This window comes from Hyaena hyaena, unplaced genomic scaffold (assembly GCF_003009895.1).
Source record: "Hyaena hyaena isolate Hyena2069 unplaced genomic scaffold, ASM300989v1 scaffold_114, whole genome shotgun sequence".
Taxonomy (NCBI): domain Eukaryota; kingdom Metazoa; phylum Chordata; class Mammalia; order Carnivora; family Hyaenidae; genus Hyaena; species Hyaena hyaena.
In genome coordinates, this window is record NW_024080746.1 from 1,477,709 (window position 1) to 1,505,482 (window position 27,774).

The following is a 27,774-nucleotide window of genomic DNA, read 5'->3' on the forward strand; positions in this document are numbered from 1 at the left end:
GTTCCTCCTTGGGTCCATTACCTGCGCTGGGAGCGCTGGTGAGTACCGCCGCCGGGGCAAGGGCTCTTCCTTCTCCCCTCTCGCTCTCGAAAGAACCTTCATTTACTTTTAATTTACTTAATTCTTTTAGACATCCCTCGATGTTGACCTCAAGGAGCTTGGCTGGCTTTGGACTGCGGAAGAAAAAAAAAATAATAAACCTTCTCTACATTTTCAGATTATAGTTTTCTTTTCGATGTTAATGCAATAGCTGTTATTACAATTCCCATGACTAGCTATTTACCCCTGGCCATGTTATTAATTAGCCACCGTTGAGGGTTCTGAAACTATAGTTGTCCTGGGATTCGTGGTTCCGGGAGGAAAAACGGAATAGAAGGTGCCACTTAGAGATTGGGACGTCTGGCCTCTTTTTTGGTCACGAACTAGCTGTGTGACCTAAAGCAGGTTGCTGTGAGCCCCTGGGCCTCAGTTTCCCCCTCACAGAGGAGGAACCCTCTCAGTCTTTTCCTGCGCTGAAAATTCTAGGTCTGTGTGGCTGTCCAGTAAGGCAATGCCCCCGAGTGTGACTTCCACGTGCTGCCATTCTTGTTTGCCTAGGGATTAAAGTGACTTCAGGATATAGTCTAGTTTGCCGGTTGCATCGGGGCAGGTGGGATCTGCACAGGGCTGGTCTCTCAGCTTGGCTTGGGAGAACAGAGCCCAGAATTTTTCACTGTTTTGAGTCAGGGGAGTCCCAAGTGAGCAGTCTGGGGAAATGGCTTGCAAGGAAATGTGTTCAGGTGGGGGTGGGTTTGGGGGGGGCACCCAGCATCTCCAAGGCTAGAAAGAGGGTGGCATGTGGAATGGATGTAAATTCAGTCTTCAGAGTCCCAGAGGCAGATGCCTGCCACGGGTAGCTGGTACTGAGGTGGAGAGAGTTAGAATCACTCCTTTTCTGGGGCGCCTGGGTGGCTTAGTCGGTTAAGCCTCCAACTTTCGCTTAGGTCATGATCTCGCGGTTCTGGGTTCGAGCCCCGCGTCGGGCTCTGTGCTGAGTGCCAGCTCAGAGCCTGGAGCCTATTTCAGAGTCTGTGACTCCCTCTCTCTCTGACCCTCCCCTGCTCACGCTGTCTCTCTCCTAGAAATAAAACATTAAAAAAAAAAAAAAAAAGTCACTCCTTTTCCATAAGGAAGTGGCAGCTATCTGAAACATGTTGATTTCATGGAAGCAACTTGTGGATTTCTTCACATAGAATCCCCTCTCCCTCCCTGTTTCTATTCAGAAGTGATTTCTGTGTTAGCCTTGCTTGCGTCAGTCCTGTTTGTCTTTCTCTGCTTCCCCCCACCCCTGAGCCAGAGCTCTTTGAGTTGTTCTGGGCCTGGTGTTCTTGAAAAAGTTGTGCCTCATAGGATCAACAATTGTTTCGGGTTGTTAGGAGTGTTTGAATCTCTCTGCTCCTGCCAGCCAACAGCCAATAAGGATCTCTGTTTTTTCTAACTTTGGGGACTGGTGGCAAGAGATGGTGCTTGTACAACATTTGGGTGTTTAACAAATAGCCACCTCCCAAGTCTACCCCAAATCACCCAACTGTTTCATTGAAACAAGTCCCCAGTAGTGGGAGGAAGATGGACAGGATGTCTGGATTATAGCTGTTAGGCACAAAGCTGACATAAAAATAGCCTGAATTCAGTTTAATGAAGAAAACAGCTTCTCGGGATCAGTCATTTGGAATAAACTTTTCATACCATTTTCAGTCACCGTCTTCCCCGCCTTCCCTCCTTTTCTCCCCCCCCCCCCAAAAAAAAAGGCACAGAATGGCAATATCAGCTGGAGGTAGTCAGGACATCCCAGTGAATGTAAAAATGCTCAAGAGTGTAAAATGAGAGCTGCAAATAGACTGCAATATGTTAAAACTGTTTTTTTGTGAATTAGCTCTTTTAACCACCCTCCAACACAATGCAAAATAATGAATATGGTTCCAAGTTAATTGCAGGATTTAAAGTATCATAAATGCAAATTGAAAGTGCACCATGAGGGTGTGGTTTGGTAGTACGGCCCTAGTTTAAAAAGAGAGCAAAATGTCTGTTTAAAATCCTGTTAGTGCATATGGTCAAGAGTCTAACCTAAAGCCACTCATGAATGCAAAACTCAGGCCAATTACCTCTGTCTCCTGTCCCACGCACCCCCCTCCCATCACTACCGAGTCATTGGGGGGATTATTTTGCCTTGTGATGATTGAAGGAAGATGGAAAATTAAGTAGCCATTGCCCTCTTAGGAATTTTTAAAGTCTTGGGCATTCTTTCAAAGTAGGAAAAGATTTCTTAAGCGTCTTGAGAACATCAGCATCAGACTACCTGAGTCTGAATTGTTTCTGAGGGGCCAGCATCTTTATAACTTGAACCAATGCATTTCTTTGGGTCTTGTTTTCCTCCTTGATGGCATTAGTACTAAAGTATGAATACTTGAAAGTAAGTTCACAGAAATAAAAGGGTTGATTTGTGTCTAGGGCTTGCACAGTACCTGATTGAAAATACTCAAGGACCATTTGGATGGCTGCAGGTTGGAGAAGCCCAAGGAATGCAGAGCGTAAGGGTTGGGCGGTCACCAGGTGCTCTACGTTTTCCTGCTCCCGGGTCTGAGAGGAGCCGAGAAGTTTCTTCTGCTGGCCTTCAGGAGTTTTTCCTGGCATGGGATACACATGTGGTTGCAGGGAGCCGAGCCAGAAGGGTTGTTAACATAGCCAGATCAGTTGTAGGGCTGAGTGGCGAGGAGCAAGGAAACAGATGTGAAATCATAGCCCTGAACCTCATGCTTAAGCATTAAACACACACACACACACACACACACACACACACACACACACACACACACATCTTTGTGGGTTAGCACCAAACGGTGGAAATGGATGACTTTATCTATCCTTTCTTCTCTGCTTTTTTCTGGCAGGTGGCAAGAGTGTGCTGGAGTGTGTGCCGTGGGGAAAGTGGGGCGAGGGAAGAGCTAGGTCAGAGAATGCCCTAGGGACAGATAGCCTGTGGAGGGGCTCAAAGACTCCAAAGGCCTCTGCTGATGCCCCTTTCTAGAGAAGCAAGCTCCAGACAGGCCAGGGTCTACCCGCTCCCGAGAAAGTGGCATCAGATTCAGGCTGGGGCTCTATCCGGCCCATTCCGTGTCTGCCTGTCCTGCTTAGCCGACACTCCTAAAAAAGCCTTGGCATACGCCGCGTCCAGGGCTCTGGTATGCCCGAAGCCTTTGTGGGAGCTCTCAGCCTGTCATTACGGCGTTCTTGGCTGGCAATTCTAGGTGCCTTGAGTGAGTCTGCAGGATGGACCCCTGCAGAGGGATGAGCCCAGCCAGCTCTCCCAGAAGCACCCACTGAGCCTGGACTGAGTGAGGCGACTTGGGCCCTTCGGTGCCATGCTGCTTGGATGGGGCCCAGAGGGTTCCTCCTCCCTCCCTCTCTCTCTCTGTGGCAGCACCCGGCCGAGAGGTCTAGGGAAGGGCCCCCAGCTTTGCGACCAGCATTCTTGGGTTCAAATCCGGACTCGTCTGCTGGAAGCTGGGGGACTTACTTGATTTCTCTGTCTCAGTTTCTTTGTAAACAGGAAAGAACTTCGTTGTTGTACAATTTGACGAGGTCACGGATCCCATAGGACAACCCCCCATCTCTCTCTCTCTCTCTCTCTCTCACACACACACACACACACACACACACACAGACAAGATGTTAGTGCCTTTCTCTCCTGTGCTTCAGGTTCCTTTACTGCACGGATATTTACAGAGGACCCACTGCTGTGCTGAGCACTGAGGTGAGGAGCTGGTGGCCCAGGGCGCAGTGGAGTTTAGGCCGTGCATTGTTTGCGATACAATTCGTTCCGCAAAGCTCTGCGTGTTGACTCTGCTGGGCACCCTGCCCGGCCACACCTTTGCTCGTTAATCAGTCTGTCTTACCACAGATAAATGAGGGAGTCGGTATTATCCCCATTTCTGAGCTGTCGAAACTGAGGTTCAGAGAGGCTCAGGTCACCCACTGTGTGGTTCTCTCGGTGCTGTGTGCCAGGTGCTGTGATGTCAGCAGACTGGCAAGTCCCAGGCCCTGGAGAACCCTGAACAGCTGCCCAGGGCCGATCATGGGGAGTTCACTCCGGGCCCTCCCTTTACTCCAGATCCGTGTGTCAGCCGCACAAGAGCTGGGGCTCTGCTCCTTGGGAAGTCTGGTGAGTGGGACCTGTGTGCCCATGCTGCTGAGGACAGTGACCGCCGGCCAGGTGCCCTACATTCCCTCACTTCCCAGGTCTTGAGAGGAGCAGCTAGAGCTGTGGGGGTGGAGAGGGCCAGGAGGCGAGTGGCTGGCCAACCGGCCGGCCGGCCGGCCGTTGCAGAGTCCTCTGGGCTTGGTCAGATGGCTCACCTGGCTGCCTGCCCCGCCAGGGGGGGCAGGGCAGAAGTGGTTTGTCCCGCTCCGCCCCTCCTTTTCTTACCTGCCAGGGTCTGTGTGGCACAGTGAACTTCCACCGAGCGGTGGTGGAGTACGCGAATGTACCAGAAAACGAAGTAGTGCACGAGGGGAAGTGATTGCTTCATCAGGGAAGTGTTTGTAAAGAGGGAATGGACTTGGACAGATGTTGGACTTGGAATAGGGAAGATAAGACTTCTAAGAAGGAGGAGTGGAGACATTCAATAGAAATTTTCTTTTGCTTTCGGTGGTACTGGTGGTGAAGTGAGGGCCTGCAGGTGAATGAAGCGAGCACTGGCCTCACACAGAGCAAGCAAGTATTCAAGGTGTTTTAGCACGTTGGGTCCCCTGCATGATACGCTAGTCCTTTCTGCTCAGGTCAGTGCAAATGAGTGTCTGCTTGTTCTATTGCTGACAGCGTCCTAAACCACCTGGACATCAGCCCGTGGAAGCGTCTGTTTCTGTATTTGCTAGATACAATTATTTTGTGTTCACCCCAGGCAATTCTGATCAGCCAGAGAAATCCGGTCACTGAAAACATGATTTAAATAGGCAAACAGTCACTCTTCTTACACCTTACTGCTGATAAGAGCCCAAATGGGGCTATTGTGACATTGAGGGTGCAGTTTCTTGATATAGTTGCCCCATCGAACAGATCTTGTCCAGCCCAACCTCATCATCATGATGAGGAACAGCCACTCAGTAGTCAGATTCAGGCTTGATTCGTTTCCTAGGCGTGGGTCCAGTTCATCCCTTCAGTAGCCAACCCTGTGTGTTTGACTCTTCCTTTCACAAATATGAAGGGCCTACTCTGCATATGCTACTGAGCACTGGGAGGAAAAGTATAATATATAGGTCTTGCCCTCTAAAACTTTGATAAGCCTTCTCAACTGGAATTAATGTGCAAAAGAGATTGGGGGATAATTCTAGCATGAATTAAGACTATGAAAGAAAGGAGCAGGTAGAAGGTCACGATTTTCCATTTTTTTCCTTCCAACCACCCTTAAGGGCAGAATAAGCCAAACATATGGACCTCTGCAGGTCTGTGAGTAGCCCAGAGTAGCCCACTGCAAGCTCAGAACTCATGTAACCCTTGTACTCTATACATGCCCCTGCTTGTGTTAGTATGATAGCTGCAAACTACACAGGGTTTACAATGTGTCAAATGCTATTCTGAGAACTTTTAAAACATAAGGCACTTAATCATAATAATCCTTCATCAGGAATAATCCTTCATCAGTGATGTTATCCTAATTTGACATGTAGGGAAACAGAAGCAAAGGAATTAGCCCCAATTCACACAGCAGATGGCATTGCCAAAACTTGAACCCAGGCAATCAGGATTGAAAGTCTAGTCTCCTAACCTGCAGACCTCCTCAGCCCTCAGTCCCCAAGGGATATCTGTCAATGTCTGGAGATATTTTTGATTGTCCAAAATAAGGGTGAGGGGGTGCTCCTGGAACTAGTGAGTAGAGATCCGGGATCCTGCTAAATATCCTACAGTGCACAGGGCAACTGACCCAACAAAGCATTATCTGGCCCCAAATGTCAATAGCGCCAAGGCTGAGAAACAATGTGCTCCGTGTAAATATCACCTCTCCAGAGTAAATCATCTACCAGTCACTCTACTTAACATCCTCTCCCTCCAGTTAGGTGAGTAAGATCAGTGCTCCAGGAAAATAAGTTTATGTCACGGCCAAGGAAATTGTAAATCAGGGCCCTAACCTCACTGACAGGTTGAGCTGTGTTTAAAAACTGTCTCTTGTCCCTCCCCTGCTAGGTGACTTTGAACAAGTTGCTTGGTCGCTTGGCACTCCAGGCTTGTGCCCCCTTTCTTGCATGAAGGTAGAATGAGAGAGGATATGTGTCAGGGCCAGCATAGCACACGGCACCTCGCTGGTGCTCGTTAAATGGTAGTTGTTATTAGAAACCAATTACACTGTGTGTGGTGGAGTGCCGTGTGAGGAACACAGGCCCTATGTGTAGGTGTGTGGGGAAGGGCAGAAGGGAGAGGCCTGCAGAACTCAGGCAGGAGAGAAGAGAGGACGTGGGCAAGCCCACAGACGAGGGGGTAGGTCTTCTGGGCGGGGTGCTTCCTAGGCAAGAGGAGAGGTGCTGGGTTGGGGGGCCGTGGGAGATGACCTTGCCGATCTGGGCAGACAGTAGCAAGAGTCACAGACAGCAAAGTTCCCATGGAGGGGGACATCCGGGGTGATGGGGAAGTGAGTCGGACTTAAGTCAGAGTCAGGTTGAAGTGTGGACTGGTGTTAAGTGGCCTGTGGACAGTGACGCCCGAAGGTTGACGTTCAAATGCAGGTATTTTGTACCAATATCTAGGTCGGCCGGTGCTTCTGGGACCCAGTTCACAGAGCCCTGGCTTCCTCCCAGGACGCTGCCTGCGGAAGTGGGGTGCTGACTTCTGCCACTCGGGATGTTGAGGCATCTTCTCCAAGTAATGGGCCTTCAGTCAGATGCATCGCACTTCAGATGCTGTTATTACATGACTCATCCCTTCGAGGAGTGTTGCATTCACATCATAGTTGAGAGACAAATGCAGACTTTGGAGTCAGAGACTCTTTTAAAAAATTTTTTTTATTGTTTTATTTATTTCTGAGAGAGTGAGAGCGTGAGTGGTGGAGGGTCAGAGCGAGAGAGACACAGAATCTGAAGCAGGCTTCAGGCTCTGAGCCATCAGCACAGAGCCCGACGCAGGGCTCGAACCCACAAACTGCAAGATCATGACCTGAGCTGAAGTCGGATGCCCAATCGACTGAGCCACCCAGGCACCCCTGGAGTCAGAGACTCTTAACTGCACTGCAGCCTTGGACCAGGTGGCTTTGCCCCTCTGAAAAGCTTCGGTTGTCTCATCTGTAAAATGGGAAGAACGCTAGCCTCTCACAGGCTTGCTCAGAGGAGGAACATGAACCAGTTGGACAGGTTACCGTTCCAAGCACTTTGCAGAAATTAACTCACTAAAGCTGTCTAATAACCCAGTGGGCTGCAGACTGTTATAAACTCCATTCTGCATATGAAAAACTGAGGCACAAAGCAGTCAAGCGACTTGCTCAGGTCACAGTGCATCTGGGGCAGAGCTGGATATTGGTTCTGAGCCTCTGTGCTGTCAGGTGCCCAGACTAGTGCCTGACTGAAAGAAAGAGCTCCAAGATTGTTCCTTTCTTTCCGCCAGTGCACTGTGGCTAAGGATCCCTGTGTTGGGAGAGTCACAAAGCAGACACCTGAGCTATACTCCCCCAAACACGTGGGCCTCGCCCTGTCTTTTCTTTTTAACCTGCGTGCTGTTTCAAAGCCGAGCCTGTTCACCTGCATGGTGGCCTTGAGGTGAGCTTGGAGCTCTCCCAGGCCAGCCTTGGTCTCCTCCCCAACCACTCAGCTCTGCCCCGCCTCCCCTGCCTGCGCCCCAGCCTTGAAGCTGCTTCCCAGCACACCCTGGGAAGGGGGCCCCCCAATCCAACACACCTTGAGAGCAACAGGCTTGTCAGCTATAAGACTTTTCATTGAGCCTGAGGGAGGAGTCCAGCCTCTGACAGGCACAGCAAGCAGCTCCTGGAGGCCGCTCTTTAGAAGCAGCCCTGCTTCTAGAAGCCAACTGAGTGGCTTGCAGAGAACACCCAGCCTGAAAGCAGCTGCTGGAAAAGGCTCTGGATTCAAACTGACCTGGGCTCAAGGCCCTACCGCTTGGGGCCTTGGGCAAGTTACTTAGCCTCCTTGTGCCTCAGTTTTTTCGTCTGTATAATGGGAGAATAACAACGACTCTCTGGAAGGTTGAGCACAGCCTGGCTTAGTAAATGCTGGCTCTCGCTGGCCAGCAGGCCCCAGCATCCTGCTCAGAATGCACGGGAGGCCTGTGGTGTGCCCGGCCCCATGTTGGATGCTTGTTAGGTTGAAATGAAAGGCCCGGCTTGTGCTTTCATGGAGGCCAGTGACTGCAGGATGTTTCCTGTGATCCAGGCTTCTGCAGTGGCGTGGGCAAAGTCAAGAAAATCCTTAGGCTAAACAAACCGACGAAAACCCCTTTGTGATGGGGACACAAAATCAGCGTAAGTCCTAGCGTTACCGGTTCGCCTAACAGTGACTGACGTCCCTGGGTGTCTCTGAACCATCTCACTTTGTGGGTCTGGGGTTGGGCTACAAATGAAAAAGAATTTGGAAATTTCATAGAGTAGAAAACAAGTCGCCCATAATCCCATCACCCACTGTGAATCCAGGGAACGTTTCTAGACCCTGTGAGAACATGCTGTGAGTAAGACAAAAAAAAGTACCTTTTATTCACAATTTATCTAAAGCATTTTTTCTGATTCTTTTAAAGGTTATTTATTGTGTGTGTGTGAGAGAGAGACAGAGACAGAATGAGTAGGGGAGGGACAGAGACAGAATCCCAAGCAGCCTCAGTGCTGTCAGTGTGGAGCTGATACGGGGCTCGAACTTGTGAACAGTGAGATTGTGACCCAGGTGGGGATCAAGAGTCGGCCACATAACTGACCGAGCTACCCTGGTGCCCCTTTGCTAATTCTTTATAACCTTTTTAATGGCATGTGGCATGCATGCTATTACATTTCATGGATGTATCATGGTTAGTACAATAATTTTCCTGTCTTTGCTTTTCAAACCCCAAGTGACTGCGGCAACATCTTTTTTGGTCTGCATCCCATTCATTTCATCAGCCACCACTGATGGGGGCATTTTCAGCATGCCTGGCATAGCTACAGACCCCAAGGATGCAGTGTTGTACAAGACAAAACCTCTTTTTTTGGTAGAGCTTGCATTTTGGTGCACAGGAAGTGAATTCATTAAAGAAAAATAGGAAAGGGCAAAAAACAGAAAACTAGGAGTCAGATGCAGATTCTGGGAAAACCTCTTCAAAGAAGTGTTCAGAACAGGAAGGTACTTAGGATTTTCTGAGAGAAAATATTCCTAGATACTGAGTTCCTAGAAGTGTATTGAAGATGTACTGAAAATGTAAAGCACTTTAGACATGTTGCCAACGGTTTTCCAACAGTGCCCATCTCACTGCATCTTCTCCAGCACAGCATATTATACTCAAATTATTTTTTTCTGCTGATTTGATAGTTGAAACTTATCTCACTGTTCTAACGTGCATATCTTGTTAATGAGGCCAGACTTTTTTGTAGTATTTCAGCCACTTGTATTTCCTCTTCTGTGAATTGTTTGTTCCAGTCCTTTGTACTGCACTAATGTGTGTCAAAGGACAAGGACCACAAAGAGGGGACTTTCAAGTGTGTCAGAAGCCACACTTCCTCTCTGTGTAACCAAGAAAGGCTTTGTTGAGAAAGTGGCTTATGAGCAAGTGTCTACCAAAGGTTAGAAACCATGTGGTTCTGACAAAGGGTCATTAATCCAGGCAGCATGTCATAGGATAATTGCTGCCATTTATTGGATGCTTGCTTGGTTCTAGACACTTTCTAGGTATCACCATTAATGCTATAACCCTGTACACATAGCCTGGATTGTCCACATTTTATAGATGGAGAAACATTTATGCCTTTATGCTTGGAGGTATAAAATGACCGACCTAAGCACACAGCCACTGATAAGTGACACCACTGGGATTCGAACTAGTTCCAATGTGTCATGCTGCTCACAGAAGACTGGGTGGTGGGTAAAGCAGGCAGAATGCATATGAACATTACGTATACATTAGGTCCACTGTGTGGGGTTTGGTGCAGATGTGCAATCTAGAACAAAAGCGGGAGGGAACCATTGGAGGACCGAGAGGACTTGGTGTACCGTGAGTTGATGAAGAAGGATGGCTTTGAATCCCCTTTCTGACTAAAGGAAAGAGTTAAGACAGAGGCTGAGTCAACAGTTGGAGAAATCAAAGGAAGTTCAGTGGATAGATTTGAGGCAAGAATGGAGAGAAACACTATAAGAAGTGGGTTGACTTAGTGACAGCCTGGGAGAGCGATTGAGGGAGATCCAGAGGTGGAAGAGCCCAACCTTGGAAGGTAGATTCTCTCCCAAATCTTGGCAACCACTAGTTCTTCCCATCATGGCACCTGAGTGGGCCTCCCTTCTGTAGCTGCTGCTTTAAGCTCTGTTTTCCATCTGCAGACCATGGCTCCTTGGCCTCAGCTGGAAAATGCCCAGCCCGATCCCAGTAAATACACAGAAGGGTCCACGAGCCAGCAGCCCATCACATCTGGGAAAGGCAAGGACACCAGCCAAAGTAAGTGCCCATCAGCCCACCCCCGACTGGCCTCCATGGCTCAGGTCTGAGCCTCATTCCTCATGGCCTCTGTTGCTTGTTTTAAGTAGATGACAGCGGGACCTCCGTCACCAAGATTGAGCTTCTGCCATCCTATTCCACCGTGGCGCTAATAGAGGAGCCCACAGCGGTGGACGACCCCTGGGACCTGACGGAGCTCCAGGACACAGGGATCAAGTGGTCAGGTAAAGTAGGTGGGAGGGATTGGGCTCACTGCCTCCACAGGATTGTCTCCTTTCTGTTACCTTCTTTCTTTCCATTGCTCTGATGTCTTTCTTTCTTTTCATTAATTTTTTAATGTTTATTTTTGAGAGAGAGAGAGCGAGCATGAGTGGGGGAGGGGCAGAGAGGGAGGGAGGGAGGGAGGGAGGGAGGGAGGGAGGCGCAGAATCGGAAGCAGGCTCCAGGTTCTGAGCTGTCAGCGCAGAGCCTGACATGGGGCTTGAACTCACAAACCGTGAGATCATGACCTGAGCCGAAGTCGGAGGCTCAACTGCCTGAGCCTCCCAGGTGTCCCTCTGATGTCTTTCAAAAAAAAGTCCTGGCTAGGGATACCTCCCACAATCTTGGAGGCTTGGAGTCAAAGCATAACGTGATAATTGGGGGATCTTTTGTTCTCTCCTGCACTCAACAAATGTGCCAGCATGGAGGTAGTAACAGGCTGGGTGCTATGCTGCTCCTTATAACCCGCTGTGTGCTGACTGGTCCCAGGCACTGTGCTATGGGTACAACAGTGACCAGACGAGGCCCTGCTCTGAGAGCCCCTGGATGGAAGGCTCTCCTCACCTAAACATGGGCATCGAAAAAGGCTTCCAGAAGACAGAATATACAGCCAGAATGGCTGGCGTGCAAACAAATGCTGCCTTTCTTTTTCGGGTGCTGGGTGTAAGGTCTGTCTGTAGATCAGACAGCTGGGAAGGAGGAGGTGAGAACCACTGTAAAATCGAGCAGAGAAAATAGCATCCAAGGACATAGCATTCCAGGATGCCCTCCCCAAATGGAGGCTGTGATTGCTACCTTGTGGCCACATTCTAGAAAATAGTCTGTGCTGTTCTGAAGGTGCTTAGGAGGGCCATTATCTCTGACCCGCACTTAGGTGTCAAGTGCCCATAACTGCCTCACTTCAGCGACACCGGTTCAGCTGAGCGTGGAGTCTGGTTTGCCCTGTCAGTGCCTCAGACCACATCAGACCCCTCCTCCCTAAAGCAAATCCTTTAGAGATGTTTCACCACAGATTTCAGCTAAATGGACTACAGTGGTAATTGCTCTGAAAACTGCAGTTATGGTCGCATCCCATCTCTAGGCCTTGCCATACATAAGAGCTTACAGCTGCCTGGTGATGGGGGGAAGGGATGGTGAGGGAGGGGAGGTAGGAGCTCTGAGCTCATTGCCCAACTTCTCGGTGTTTCAGGCACTAAAAGCCTTTGTACTTTTTTCCCTCAACCCAGAGAGAGATACAAAAGGGAAGATTCTCTGTGTCTTCCAAGGAATTGGGAAATTTATTTTGCTTCTGGCATTTCTCTACTTCTTCGTGTGCTCACTGGATGTCCTCAGCAGTGCCTTCCAGCTGGTTGGAGGTATGGATGAAAGGGACAGAGATCTGGGGTGGGGTATTTTCATGGACTTGGGTTCAGATGTTACAACTCAGCAAGCCCTCTCTAGCCGAAGCCTCCTGGTGCATTTTAAGACAGAAGGTCACTGCGTATCATCTTGTGAAGTCATGCCCCCGTTTTACAGAAGAGAAAACTGAGGTCTTTAAAGGAGCTATGACTGGCTGAGATGGCTTAGGCCAGCAGCCAAGGCTGGGGCCAGTTCCAAGCAAGTCAGCTTGTGTTTGTCCACTGACCCCAGACAGGAAGCTGTTTGATACAAGGACGTATCTAAGGGATCCCTGCTGTCTTTGGGCCTTCCCACTCGCAGAGATTGTTAGATAGGAATGCTCTCAAGCTAAAGCAACTATAGAAAATCAGGGCTGGGCCTTTGTTGGAGAAGGACAAGGGTCCCAGAGCTGGTGGATCCTCAATCCTTAGCAGTTGCCTAAACATCTTCCAGGACTGAGAATAGCTAAGCAGTGTGAGGGGGAGCCAGAAGCGAAATCCCATGTGCTTGGTCAACTGTGTTCCCCTGATGGGTGCCAACAGTGATAGTCAGCACTTTGAATGCCTCATGCAGTCCTACACATTTCTTCGCCAAGCTCCCATTTAAGAGGAGCATCCAAAGTTTAACGAGGTCACACTACCCAGCGCTTAGTTTCACAGCCTTGAGTTGGCATAGTGGGATCCGAGACACAGAAGACCATGGAATCTATTCCCCTGGGTGCCTTCTTGGGAACTCATCTTTGTGGCCTGGGAGAATTGGGGGACGGGGCACCTGTGAGGGTGTATGAAGGGCAGACTGACTTCTTGGAAGACACCCCCAGCACCCCTTTTCCAAAGCACGATCAGCAAGAGATTTTGCTCTCCTAGTGTCTCAGATGAGTTGCCTCCACTCTACTCTCTTGGGCCTCAGTCATCTTCAGTGAATGGATTGGGGAATGGATTGATGGCCTCAGGCATCTGAGGCTAAGCTGGAGCTAGAGAATGGGGGTTGGGTAAGGTGGACAGAGAAGAATGAGAATATCCATTCCTTGGGGGGAAATCTTCTGAATTGAGAACATATGCCCAGAGACAGGAATAGCATATCTGGAGAATCACCAATACCTTTAGGCCAAGTGCAGAGTTGAGGCCAGGTTGGTGGTCAGAGAAGGCTGGGGGAGGGCTTGCTGATGGAGTAGTAGAAGTATAGGAAGCTGCAGGGTGAAGGAACAAGAGAAACAAGGGGTATGGCCTGGGTGGGGAGTGAGGTCACATGGTACCAGAGTAGCACTGGGAAGAAGCATGTGGAAGTAAGATTCCAGGGTACCAGCTGGGCTGGAGGTTGGTCTCCCTGACCCACAGGCAGCTGGCCATGGCTGGAGACGTCTGTGTATTCAGTGCCATCTAACTTTCCATCTGGTGTCTGGCTCGTTTTTCAGGAAAGGTGGCCGGGCAGTTCTTCAGTAACAACTCTATTATGTCCAACCCTGTGGCTGGGCTGGTGATCGGAGTGTTGGTGACTGTCCTGGTGCAGAGCTCCAGCACCTCCTCGTCCATCATCGTCAGCATGGTGGCCTCTTCATGTGAGTCCAAGCACCTGTGGGCCCAGACATTCCAGGCATTTCCCCCTCCAGCTGAAGAGCCCGGATTTACTCTGAATGTGTCCAGGCTTGTCACCATTGTCTTCCTATCTTGTGTGTCTGTGATGTGCTCTTTATCCCAGGAAGCCGCCTGTTTCCAATTCCCATAGCTGTGTCTTAAAATCGTCCCCGGTGCTTGAAGACTCAGCTCTGAATTCTCTAGAACTGTGTTGTCCAGTCCACCAGCCACCACCCACATGTGGCTACTTAATTTTATTTAACCCTAATTTATTTTCATTTAAAATATAAAAATTAGTTGCTTGGTTGCACTAACTATATTTCAGGAGATCAATAGTCAGATGTGGCCTGTGGCTGCCATATTTGACCATGTATCTATCTACGTGGTTCTTCTCAAGAACATTTCCATCACTGAAAAATTTTAAAGAAATCCATTACACATTGGTTTGGGGACAACCAAGCATGGGAAGCTGGCATTCCAAATATGAACCTGCTGATATTTGCTCTGGCTGAGCTGGGACAGATATTCCGAAGGGGATCAAATTGAACAGGTTAATTTTCAGTCCAAACCAGCATTTGAGCAAAATTAACTAGAACTTTCCCAGGCTACATTAGAAAAAGGTAGTCTTCAAAATCACTTTACTTTCACATCACATGTTAGAACATTGTGGCAGTGTACTAATTTGCTAGAAAGCGAAATTATACTGCTGGGAATTTGCCATAATAAATACACAAGTCCTTACACATTGTTTCCTGTTCTCCAGTAAATTGGCTTTGCATCTGTAATATGGAGGACAGACAAATTTAGAAAAGCACTTTGAAACTGGGGTCCACAGAAGGGCTCCTTCATGGAGCATGTGGATTCCCTGAAATTATGTGCTGGAACTTTTTGTCTGGTACATGTGCATATATCTGTGGTGAGCTGTCTTAAATCAGATTCATAGCCTGGTGAAGACCCCAGAATGGGTTAGGAAATGCTGCTTTGTTAATTACCAGCTTGAATGAGGTCTTCCTGCGTTGGGCCACATTGGAATATGGCCAGGCTGCCTTCCTTTTTTTTTTTTTTTTAATGTTTTATTTCTGAGAGAGGCAGCATGAGCAGGGGAGGGTCAGAGAGAGGGAGACACAGGATCTGAAGCAGGCTCCAGGCTCTGAGCTAGCTGTCAGCACAGAGCCTGATGTGGGGCTCGAACCCACGAACTGTGAGATCATGACCTGAGCCAAAGTCGGACACTCAACCGAATGAGCCACCCTGGCACCCCCAAGCTGCCTTCCTAAACTTGCTAACTCTAACTTTCTCTTTTCCACCCCCCACCCCCTCCAGTGCTGACTGTGCGTGCTGCCATCCCCGTCATCATGGGTGCCAACATTGGGACCTCCATCACCAACACCATTGTGGCGCTCATGCAGGCAGGAGACCGGAATGAGTTCAGAAGGTAGGAGGCCCACAATCAGCCTTTGCTGTCATGAGGTTCATCAGTTTGGGCCAGGTTGTCATAACTACCTTTAACTAGCCAATGAGAACATTCTGGTCATTCCTAGAGTTCTTCTAAGTAGCCATTGTGGAGTACAGCTGGGGGTTGGAATCACATACTTACCTGTTGATTAAACTCAGCTCCCTGGTTTGCAAAGCCAGGATAATTGTGTCTATCACCGCTGTTGTCCAAAGGAGTAAACCCAACCAAACAGGTAAATGCTTAGCAAGGTACCTGGCACACAATCAGAGCTCCCTAAATGCAAGCCCTAGCTAGAAGCTTACTTGCTGTGTGGTGTAGTTAAAACAAGGCCAGTAAGGATAGGATTTACCATCCCGCTTAGTCAGAAATAATTATAACCTCCTAAAGCTTCCTCTTTGGGCGAGCTCAACCCCAGTTACCTTTCCTTTGTTCTTCGCTTGCCAGTAAAAAGCAAAATGTAGCTTTTGTGGATGCACAAGATCTGAACATGGGGCAGGTTGAAACAGGCAAAGGTTAATGTGAAAATTAAGCACATTCTCTGGCCTGTCTTCTAAACTGATGGGCTTTTTCCAGAAGTTCATAAAATAGAGAAGTAGTTTGTCTACATGATGTAATCACCATGTGGGTCAGGCAGACAGCATTAAACAGGCTGGCTGGGGAGTCAGCTAATGTCATCCCTCTTCTGTGGGTGAATTGGCAGGTGGCAGAGGGCCTCAGAGCTGCTCATTTCCATTCAGACAAGGCTAACCTTCTTCGGTCCTTGGTGAAATGTCCTGAGGGTTGCAATAATAATACACATGATGGGAGGTGGGGGAGGTTGTTAATTTGATCTTCTCAAGAAGCTGAGTAGACTTTTCTTTGCCTCATTTCATTAATACAGAAACACAGAGGTTAAGTAACTACCGAGGGGCATAGCTTAGACTCAATCTAGGTTTCTTCCAGATTCTGGGTTCTTTTCACTGCTACCTATGAAATACAAACATGATCCATGAATCAAGTGCCTGTACATAGTAGTATAACTGAACTAGCTCAACCCTTGTTCAGATTATTTAAAGAGATTGTTTTCAGTAACATCTTTGGAGATGTGTATCATTCTTTCCTGGTGGTTTGGAATACCTCCTTAGATTTTTAGAAAAATAACAACTATATCTAACTCTTATAAGGCTCTTAAAACATTTTGCCAAACTACTAAGGAATATTTACATCACTTTACACTTTACATCAGAAGTATATGAAGATGTCTTAACTCACCCTCTTTAGGAGAATAACTTTTAAAAATATTGGCTAATATGATAGACGAAAATTTGTGCTTGCAAGTAAATTGTAAATAAGTTTCTTTTATTGTAGTGAAGTTAAGCATTTACTCCACAGGTATACTAGCTTCTACCCATGTCCCTTTGAGTTTAGAGTGTTTTTTTGAACATGCAGTTTTTTTAAGTTATTTTTTTAGGATTACCTAAATCTTTTACTTCTTTTGAGAGAAAGAGAGAAAATGCTCTAGCGGGGGAGGGGCAGAGAGAGAGGGAGAGAGAGAGAGAGAGAGAGAGAAAATCCCTAGCAGATTCCATGCTGTAGCTCAGAGCCCGACTCAGGCTTGAACCCACAAGCCATGAGCCGAAACCAAGAGTCTGATGTTTAACCGACTGAGCCACCCAAGTGCTCTATGCAGACGTATTTTAAGGAAAAATTTTTTTCATTGAGCAAAAAAAAGATCTCAAATTTCTTGATGTGGAGATAGGATGGAATTCAGGAGAACTTACAAACCTTCTCAGATATACATTGTGGTACATACGGGCCTTATGGAGGTTGTTTCATTGAACGTTGTTCAAGTTTTTCATCAGAGTCTCAAGATCTTAACACAAAGTTAATAATACAGTTGTGGGTTTTGATTACCATGATACTACTGGCCTCTACCTTTGTGAAGGAAGGTTGTCTTCAATATGCATGATTCAAAAGTGGTCTTGATGCAGTTCTTCCACCAAACTGGTCGTTGAGTTAATTTTTGCAGCCATAACTGACCTACTTCCCTTTTGCTCAGCAGAAAGAAAGAACGGAGTGCTCTCTGGCTTGGTGGGAAAGGCTCTGCTGGGCAGTGGGAGACAAGGGTCCTGGACCCAATACCCATGTGGTGGTCTTCAATCACTTCCCTTCTGCTTGCTGGCCCTCAATTTCCTCATCTATCAAATGGGGGATATTAATCCCACCCACTTGGGCATTGCTGTGAGCATGTAAATGAGATTGTACACATGTGGACATAGATAGGTGACTCCCTTGCAGATAATGCAATCAATGACCAGCCTAGACTGGCGTCCCCTTGCTTGTTGACCAATCTGACTGTTGGCTTGGGATGGGATTCCCTTCTTATAGGGCTTTTGCGGGGGCTACTGTCCATGACTTCTTCAACTGGCTCTCTGTGTTGGTGCTCTTGCCACTGGAGGCGGCCACCCATTACCTGGAGATCCTGACCAACCTGGTGCTAGAGAGCTTTAACTTCAAGAATGGAGAAGATGCCCCAGCACTTCTGAAAGTTATCACAGATCCCTTCACGAAACTCATTATCCAGGTAACCCTACTTCCTTCAGAGAGGGAAAGGAAGGAACTAACTCCTTCCCTTTCCCCCCCACACCCCAATCAACTGAGCAGAGATGGTGAAGGATGATAGTCTATAAACACTGCTCTTTGGTTGCCTTTGAAAAAGGCCAAGGAAGGCAAGACTTCAGGAGCACCTGATAGAGTAATTGGACTTTTTTGTTTCCTTGACCTCAACATGTTCATCTTTATTGGGGAGGGAGCAGGGCAATGAATCGTAAGTGATTCTCAAGACTCAGAGTTCATTGGATGCTTGGAGCCATTGTATTTCTCCTACTTACTTCAGCACCTATTGGCTCAATAATAAAATGTTCTGCCCCTAGCCAAAGAGGAAGGTTACTGTCCTTCTCTTCCATCTCACCCCTCTGCTCACTAGGATCTGTCCATATTATTGACATAAATAAGAAAAGGTTTTGTGGTTCTTGCCTTGGGTAAAATGGGTCAACTTGGACCTTGTCCTTTATTATCCTTATCTGCTGGCTTTTGCAGTAGATAGTCATTCAATCTATCTACTATCTACTGCATACTTCCTAGTTACTGGCCCATTTTTTATACAATCATTCATTTGTCAAGTACCTGCTAACATACAGGTGCTGTGTTCCATCCTGGGAGTACAGATGGAGTGAGTCCTCATTCACTCCTGCAGGTGCTCTCAGTTGGGTTCAAGTTCTTGAAGCCCTTTAAACAGCACCTCCTATCAGCTCATCCCTCATCAGTACTGAGGACATGCTAACTCTCTCCTGTCTGTTGCTTTCCTCAGTTGGATAAGAAAGTTATCAACCAAATTGCAATGAATGATGAAGCTGCCAAAAACAAGAGTCTGATCAAGATGTGGTGTGACACTTTTACCAACGTGGTAAGTTTTTAAGAATGTTGCTGGGTTGGCAGACTCTAGCATCTGTGCCTTAAACAAAACCTTTAATTCAATGTGGGCAAATGAAGGTAAGGGGAAGGAAAAATTGGACCATGAGAATCCTTAAGAAAGCAAGTCTTTGAATGCTGTATGGACAGACAATGCGGTAGGACAGGCTGACCCCATTTTGCTTCATTCCACACCACGGATACGTTATTCCTGGCTTGTTATTTTCATTCCTTTTGGCTTACCTCTGGCTGCCTGTGTTCCCATTATGGAGGGACCTGTAGAAACAGTGCATCACACTTACAGACACACACATTGATGTGTGTCTCCCTCCTACTTGTCACATTGCCTGCCAGTCACCACCAAAAGTGAGTATTATGGACTATACATCCCATGTCCCAATGTTTGTCATCCAGACTCAGATGAATGTCACTGTCCCCTCGCCTGAGAACTGCACCTCCCCTTCCCTTTGTTGGTCGGACGGTTCCTACACCTGGACCATCAAGAACGTGACCTACACGGAGAACATTGCCAAGTGTGAGTGGAACTCAGCAGAGCATCAGCCCACTAGGTTGGGCTGTTGGGGGGTTGTATTCATTATCTGTGTGAGACTTAGTAAGTGAAGGAAAGAAGGAAACTAGGACTCACAGAGCACTGGCATCATACCCAGTAATGACTATGAACTTTTATAACACAGGAACAGGTGCTATGGACAAGGTTCCATGGTAAGGGGCAGAAGTAGGACTTGAAGCCCAGCTTCTCTGGAAGTTCAGCACTTCATCAGAACTCATCAAGAGATTCCGGAGTGCTCCCTCCATATGCTTTGGTATCCCTTGGGCTCCAGGGAGATGCTAGCCATATTTGCAGGAGATGTGAGGCCCATGCAGAACAGAACAAACACATTCACCCTGAAGCCATGAGTCCCTGCTATACAGCAGGCCCCATTCAAGGGTGTGGAGCTCTAACACTGAACAAGGCAGTGAGCCTACGTGATGCTCCCATTCTTTAAGAAGCTAGACTGTTGCCCCAGGAATTTCTTCCAGCCCAGACATCCTTAACTCTGCTAACCATTCTTTATATACCCATATGTGTATCTCTGCTTCTCTTTATTCTCTCCATATCACCCACATTAATTTTGAACGGTAAATATTCCAACTGCGGTTTAACTCATGGAATCAATGGGTTTATCACTTCCCATGTTCTAAGTGCTCCATCAATAAAACTGTATAATCATGGGGCCACACAGGGTCTTCTAAAAAATAAGGAGGTTTATAATTAGCAATAATTCCTACTCTGACTTGCCCATCCTACACCACTTTGCTCTTCAAACTCTTCGTTGTAAGTATCCTCAGTATGAGTAAAACACAGCATGGGATTTAGAAGTAGAAGAAAACCCCTGACTAGCTCTGTGACTGTAATGATTTCACATCACGTTCTAGCTTTGTGAGGTCCCACTGGCCAAAACATAGCCTCAGGCTTACACTTAGCTGCAAGAGAAGCTGGGAAGTGTGGTCTTCATTTCAGGCTGTCATACATCGAGCTAACAACCAAGATTCTGCTACTGTGATACAGAAAGATGTTGGGGAATGAAAAGTCTGTAGTCTTGGGGGGACCTCATTTGCCTCCTAACAAGGTTTTCCATTGTCTCTTCAGGCCAGCACATCTTTGTGAATTCCGGCCTCCCGGATCTTGCTATTGGTATAATCCTGCTCTTAGTGTCCCTGCTGGTCCTCTGTGGCTGCCTGATTATGATCGTCAAGCTCCTGGGCTCCGTGCTCCGGGGACAGGTAGCAGTTGTCATCAAGAAGACCCTCAACACTGGTAGGCACACTGCCCTTCATTCTGGGCTTTCTAGGGCATGGCATCACTGTGGCCATCTCAGGGGGCTCCTTTAGATTTGTATTTAGCAATGGCCTCTACATGGAGTTTCTCTTTTGGATATGACAAGCTGAAAAAGTTAAGGTGCCCTTTGGTCTTGAAATCTCCCTTAGTGTCTTGGGTAGAGGCTGGGGGAGTAGGCATAAGCTTCTATCACATATTTGCAAGGTCCTGAAGAAGAACCAGCTCAAATGCAGAGATCTGTGGGACAGGGCTTCCTTCCTGGCAGGTTTCCTATGCCCAGGACTTTTGGATCTTGTCAGGATCCCATAGGAAAAGGGTAATGGATGCCTTCCCAGCCCCCTCCTTCCCTTCAATTCTTGGGACAAAAATGTGGATCTGGATAATACATCAGCATCTTGAGGCAGGCAATTCTCCTGCTGATGGCATCCTGGCCACTGGGAGTGTACAAAGCTAAGGACATTGCCTCCCCCATGAAGCCTCAGTGAAAGCTGAGAATGTCTACCTCCCAGGGTTGCCATAAGGTTGTCATGCAGCTGAGCTGGGTGACTCTGGGTGCCTGCTGATCCTGTACCAGTGGTGCCGAGGGACTGATATGTAGGACTTCCAAGCTGCTACACTGCCTCCATGCAACTCCACAAAGGTGGAGAATCAGCAGCTTTGGGAGACCAGGACAGGCAGAAGGAAGGAAGTTCAAGTGCTCCAAGTGCTTTGTGGGAGGAAGGTGATTTGGGTGATGTCTTAGTTCTGCTGCTATAGCAGATTATCCTAGACTGGGTGACTTAAACCAGAGACATTTATATCTCACCGTCCTGGGGGCTGGGAAGTCCAGTGTTAGGATGCCAGCATAGTTAGGCTATGGTGAGGACCCACTTCCTGATTTACAGATGGCCAATGTGTCCTCACATGGAAACAGTAGAGAGGAAACAAACTCCCTCTTGTGTAAGAGCACTCACTAAGCCGCCATTCACGAGGACTCCCACCCTCATGTTCTAATTGGCTCCCAAAGGCTCCTGTTCCTAATAACAATCACAGTGGGGATTTCATTTCAACATATTAATTTTGGGGAAACAGACATTCAGCCCATAACATGTGGGTTCAGCATTTCTGGAGCTTTCAGTGAATATATGGTTTTTCTTTTTCTGTAACACATGCCAACATCCTTGGCTCCACCATCCGAATATGCAAGGTGAAAGGATTCTAAAAATCCAGTTTGTAATTTCTGACTGTGGTGTGGGGTGAGGAGGGCTTCTGTACAACCTGACCTTCTAGTTCAAGCCATGCCCCCCCGGTCCTATGGAGGTGCCAGCTGGGCCTCCAGCCCATGCCTTCTTTTAGAAGGCCTGTGACAGATCTCTTTTCCTTTTGTCTTCTAGATTTTCCTTTTCCTTTTGCCTGGTTGACGGGATACCTGGCCATCCTTGTGGGGGCAGGTATGACCTTCATCGTGCAGAGCAGCTCTGTGTTCACATCCTCTATGACCCCACTCATCGGTGAGTTTCTCCCTGGCTTTTCCCCTATTACCATCTCCCATCATCCCCTGAGGCTGACACTATATACTTTTTGCATTTTCCTGCCAGGTATTGGTGTGATCACTATTGAGAGGGCATATCCACTCACGCTGGGCTCCAACATTGGCACCACCACCACCGCCATTCTGGCCGCCTTAGCCAGCCCAAGCAATACTCTGAGGAGTTCACTGCAGGTTAGGAAATGTTTTGTGGGGCAGGGGCTCTGGTGGGATACAACCCCATTCGTGGTCTTGCAAGCAGATGGTTTTTGAACAGGAGCCAAGTTTTTCTCTCTGTTCAAAACTGTGATGTGAGGAGAAGCCGTGCAGGAAGACAGATTTGAGAACAGTCAAAGCCATATATTCCTTAGAGAGCCAGTGAGACCCCCATCACTGGTGTTTGTTTAAACAGAAGCAGGGTGACCACTTTGATAGAGATGGAAAGAGTATTCAAAAAGCATAGAGACACCACTTCCATTCTCTTGCCTCCCTCTTGGGGGACTCTGCCTGGATATGAATGAGGTGACCTGTGTTCTGGACCTGGAATCAAGAAGAATCAGGAGGACCTGCCTTGCCCAGATCAACTAAGTGATGTTGGGCAAGAAGACCTTTGGCATTTGAATTCTTGGCCCGCCTTTACACACTAATTGACCTTAGACAGGTGATCTAACCTTTGAACAATTCCCTCTGAAAAATGTGTATCAGATCTCGCTAGGATTATTCTAAGGATCTGATGAGGCTCTGTCTAAAGCCAGACTGTCCAACAAAAATCTGAGTGTAGAATGTAAGTTTGAGCCACATAATTTGAAAATTTTAGTAGTCACATTTTTAGAAAGTAAAACGAGGAGATCAATTTTTATTTTTATTTTTTCTTTTATAGTTTATTGTCAAGTTGGTTTCCATATAACACCCAGTGCTCATCACAAGTGCCCTCCTTCATGCCCATCACCCCATTTCCCCTCCCCCCCACCCCCATCCACCCTGTTTGTTCTCAGTATTTGTATTTAAGAATCTCTTATGGTTTGGCTCTCGTATAGGACAGGCTGGTCCAAAGCCCCTAGCATGATGCCCAGCACCTAGTGAGCACACAGGAAAGTGGCCCAGTGTGTGGCCTCTGGAGCCAGACTACTTGGGTTTGAAACTCACCCCTACCATCTCCTACCTGTGTGACTTTGGAAAGAGAGCCTAACCTCTTCAATTGCCTCCTACATCAAATAGAGATAATGATTTACCACGTCATAGGCTATTTTTTTGAGGATTGAGGTAATCCATATCGGATGCTTAGAACAGTTCCCTCCTACATAGGAAGCACTAAAATCAGCTGCTGGTGCTATCATTTTTATTAACTGTAACCAGCTCTCTCCCCTCCATAGAATGGGGTTGAGCCAAGAAAGACCAGCTCTCCAGCAAGCCTCTCTTTTGGCCCCACCAGCTCTTAACTGCTCAGCTGGAAACAGCAAGTTCAAGATCCTGGACAGCAGCAGGCATATTAATGAAGTTCATTATTAGATTGTGACGTAAGGAGTTTAGGTCCTAAAAACTGAGCTGTGATTCATTTGGTCACCTCCCTTGCCCTCCTCGCCCCCCCCCCCCATGATCCCCAGGTAATGCCTGCCCCTTTCTGAACAGCACTATGAAGACAAGACCCCTGACTCAAGACAGCTACTAGACGACCCTTTCCCCCAACTCCACTACGCACCACACCCATGCACCTGTCCAACCTCTTGTGTTTCAGATCGCCCTGTGCCACTTTTTCTTCAACATCTCCGGCATCTTGCTGTGGTACCCAATCCCATTCACTCGCCTGCCCATCCGCCTGGCCAAAGGACTGGGCAACATCTCAGCCAAGTACCGCTGGTTTGCCATCTTCTACCTCATCTTTTTCTTCTTCCTGACCCCGCTGGCTGTGTTTGGCCTCTCGCTGGCAGGCTGGCCAGTGCTTGTGGGCGTGGGGGTGCCCATCATTCTCGTGATCATCTTGGTGGTGGTCCTCAGGGTCCTTCAGTCCCGCTGCCCCCGCATTCTGCCCAGGAAGCTCCAGACCTGGGACTTCTTGCCACTGTGGATGCACTCACTGAAGCCCTGGGATGAGCTGATCTTCCTGCTCACTGGCTGCTGCCAGACGCGCTGCTGCTTCTGCTGCCGGGTCTGCTGCCGTGCCTGCTGCCTGCTGTGTGGCTGCCCCCGCTGCTGCCGCTGCAGCGGGTGCTGCCAGAACGTGGAGGAAGAGCAGGATATGCCCATCAAGGCCCCCGAGGCCTTTGATAACATAGCCATGAGCAGAGAGGCCCAGGACGGGGTCCCCAAGTCTCAGGCAGAAGGCCCGGACACAAAGGTCACCTCCAGCAGCACAGCCTTATAGGGGCTGCCCAGAGGTGGGAGGAGGGGCCACATCGCACCTGTTTCCATGAGCCTTTCTCTGCCTGGCCAAGATTCCTTCCCAGCTGAGAAATGGAGTTGACATCCACCCTGACTCTGGCTCCCTTTGACCCAGTGTATCAGCCCACACAGTGGCTTCATCTCAGCCTGCCCCCACTTCCTGCCTCACCACCCTCCCCTCCACTGGGCTTCAGCCCATGGGAAGTTGCATAGCAACCCAGAAAGACGATGAAAGACAATGGCTGGAGATGAGCACCCACGTCCACCCCCTGCAACAGCTGGGTTGGTCAATACGACCTACTTTCAGACTCAAAACATCCTCTTCCAAAGGAAAAGCCTTGAAGGAGAGATTTGTGGGAGATTCTCAAAGATGCAAACGTTAAGTGTGTATGTTATTGTGATAAAGCTCAGACAGCTCTCTCTTTGACCAAAGACTTGCTTCAACCAAGATCAGCTGCCCCCAGGAGTCCTTGCCCCAGATCAGACCTACTTGTGGGGAAATAGTGTCATTGTTTGGAGACTTGAAGAGCATGGGGTGGGCTCTTTCCCTCTTCTTGGAGCTCCCCAAGGCCCTTGTTAGGGGGTCCTCAGCTGGGCAGGTCTGGCCATGTCAGTTTCCCTGCTGTGTCCTTGTCCAAGTTTTCAGGGCAGAAGCTGCATCTGAGCTACCGAGAGAGGTTCAGGGTGCACTTTAGCTCACGTGTTAGCTTCATCTTTTTGAGAAGATAGTGTTTTGTTCCCAAGCCAGGCAGTTGGAGGATGAACTAGGGAATGGTGATCCTTGGAGGGAGTTGGGGCGGGGGCGGGGAGGGGGGGGAAGAGATGGTTTATCTGCTAGAAGGGCCTAGGGCTCTTCTTGATTTGGCTACTTTAGAAGCCAAATTGATAGTTGTGGCTAAAGCCTAGTGCTGCTCTCTTGGTCAGATAAAATCATCCCTGATGAGTCTTTTAGAAGAAGATAAGGCAGCCCCTCTGAGTCCCTTCCACTGCTGCAACCTTGAACCCCAGGAAGGATGTGAGCACGGAACAGTTGGAACTTCTTTCTGCCAACTCACTCTCCGTGCAAGATAGAGGTCTGGGTTGGCTTTTCAGTGGGCAGCTTCCATCCCTCCAAGTCAGAAATGCTTTCCAAAAATTCTCTAACATTCCCTTAGATAGGTGAGCTTTGATTTTTCTGTCTTCCCTCCATGCTTGTGAAGATCCACACTTTTCTCAGAGGGCAGAAATCAGAGCATGACTGGACTTTCCACAGAACAGTGGTCATCAAGTAGAAGTAGGGGCTCTTGTGTGTGGCTGCGGATCCAAAGGGCGTCCTATTTCTTGCCGCAGATACTTTCTTTGTGCCTTCTAGAGTGACCTGTTGTGTTTATACCTCCTTCCTCCACTGCTTCTTACCGTGAACAATCCCAGTCCTCCCCAGAGAGGGAGGGAGCTTCAGTTAAGTTTGGGGAAGGGAATTCAGTACAGCTTCACTCCAAGACCCTGTTTGCCCCCATCTTGGCTTATCCTTCATATTAGCAGGTTGGATACCAAACTGAGCCCTCCCCTGACCCTTACCCATGTAGATACCAGTTCAGAAACAGAGCCATTTATACTCTATATTTATAGTCGCACATGTGTACAGCATTTTTCATAAGTTATATAGATAGTAGTGTGATTTGTGTTTTATAGTGCTCTCATTTGGAAATGAAGCTGGGTTCTGCTATGAAATATAAAGAAAGCACCTTTGTATATTTTGTAACACTGTCTTTTCAATGTGTTCCAGTAGCTGAGCACATGCCACACCCCCTGTAAATATGTAAGTTAAACCCAGGCAGGGCTGTGGCCCTCTTTGCACACTGACTTTTTTTTTTTTTTAAATTGGATCCTTGTACCTGAATTGATTGTACTTTGGGTTTTTTTTTTTTACTGGTTGTGGGAAAGGAGCAATAAAAAAAGACAATCAAACCCCAAAGGAGTGTGTTGTTTTCAATTACAGAGAAACAGAGGCTTCCTGGATCTAGTTCCTGAAAATGTGGGGTCTCTTTCCTCAATTAACATCACAGCCCACCTCTCCATCACCAGGTCCAGCTATGTAATTTGTAGGGCCCCTTGTTCAGGAAGCAGAGGGAAAGTGCCATTTATAAGGTACTAAATATAAAGCTTTTCTTCCTTCAGTGGCCTTTCTCTTGACTTAGGGCTTTTAAAAATGTTGCTTTATAGTGCTATTCTTTTTTTTCCTTTTTGCAATCGGTTTATTTCACTTAGCATAATGTCCTCAAGTTCATCCCTGTTATAGCATATATCAGAATTTTCTCCCTTTTTTTTTTTTTTAAATATCAAGTTGGCTAACAGTGTATCCAGCATGCTCTTGGTTTGGGGGATAGATTCCCATGATTCATTGCTTATATACAACACCCAGGACTCATCCCGACAAGTGCCCTTCTCAATGCCCATCACCCATTTTCTCCTCTCCCCCGCCCCTCCATCAACCCTCAGTTGGTTCTGTTTTGAGTATTGCTATTCTAAGAGGTTTAAATTTAAATTATTAGCATCAATTTTATGGTTCATCCTTGTATTGTGCAATGCCAGTTTTAATTTTTTTTTAATGTTTTATTTATTTCTAANTCTGGGTTATAAAAAAATAATCCATACTGAACCTTCATGTATTGCAGACCCAATGGAAACAGTAAACCAACCCTGAAACAAAGTGTTCTTTTTTTCCCCAGCAGCCTTAAATGTTGTCTCGATTTTTATGTCTCATTCTTTTTTTTTTTTAATATTTTTATTTATTTCTAGAAGAGAGAGAGAGACAGCGTGAGCAGGGGAGGTTCAGAGAGAGAGGGAGTCACAGACTGAAACAGGCTCCAGGCTCTGAGCTGGCAGTCAGCACAGAGCCTGACGTGGGGCTCGAACCCACGAACCGTGAGATCATGACCCAAGTGAAAGTCGGACGCTTAACCGACTAAGCCACCCAGGCGCCCCTGTGCAATGCCAATTTTAAATGTAAACATAAGCTTCTAACTCACATGTGGGACCACTGAAAGCACACAATTCATATTTTGTAGCTTATACATGTATTTTTTTTCCTGTCAGAACAGTGAGAAAGCTGCATAAAAGTCATTTTTCCTTTCTTTTCTTGATTGGAGCACATTCTACCAATACCCTACCTTACTGATAAGTAATGAGGCAGTGAAAAGAAGGCACAAGGGGTTGATCTTTCTATGTCATCATCCCAGCCTAAGTAGGTGGCTAACACAGGCAAGTAGCACCAGTGAAAAGGGGTAAGATAGGGTTCCTTAGTCCTTT

The 27,774-nt window shown here is 47.7% G+C and overlaps 1 protein-coding gene across 1 annotated transcript; it reads left to right on the forward strand.

The window, feature by feature from the left end:
• Positions 1–26,433, forward strand: SLC34A2 (solute carrier family 34 member 2). The gene is made up of 13 exons (XM_039236674.1): positions 1–38; positions 10,528–10,642; positions 10,729–10,866; positions 12,130–12,258; positions 13,695–13,838; positions 15,178–15,289; positions 17,678–17,873; positions 18,660–18,755; positions 19,175–19,295; positions 20,412–20,579; positions 21,974–22,090; positions 22,178–22,302; positions 23,843–26,433. The coding sequence occupies exons 2-13, from the start codon at positions 10,531–10,533 to the stop codon at positions 24,467–24,469; spliced, it is 2,085 nt and encodes a 694-aa protein (XP_039092605.1). The 5' UTR covers positions 1–38; positions 10,528–10,530; the 3' UTR covers positions 24,470–26,433.
• The last annotated feature ends 1,341 nt before the right edge of the window (positions 26,434–27,774 follow it).

Excerpts from the sequence above, each read along its gene's own strand:
- SLC34A2 (XM_039236674.1), top strand. The coding sequence starts at position 10,531 with ATGGCTCCTTGGCCTCAGCTGGAAAATGCCCAGCCCGATCCCAGTAAA. Across the intron at positions 10,643-10,728 it reads AGGCAAGGACACCAGCCAAA|TAGATGACAGCGGGACCTCC; the intron begins GTAAGTGCCCAT and ends GCTTGTTTTAAG. Across the intron at positions 19,296-20,411 it reads CACGGAGAACATTGCCAAGT|GCCAGCACATCTTTGTGAAT; the intron begins GTGAGTGGAACT and ends TTGTCTCTTCAG.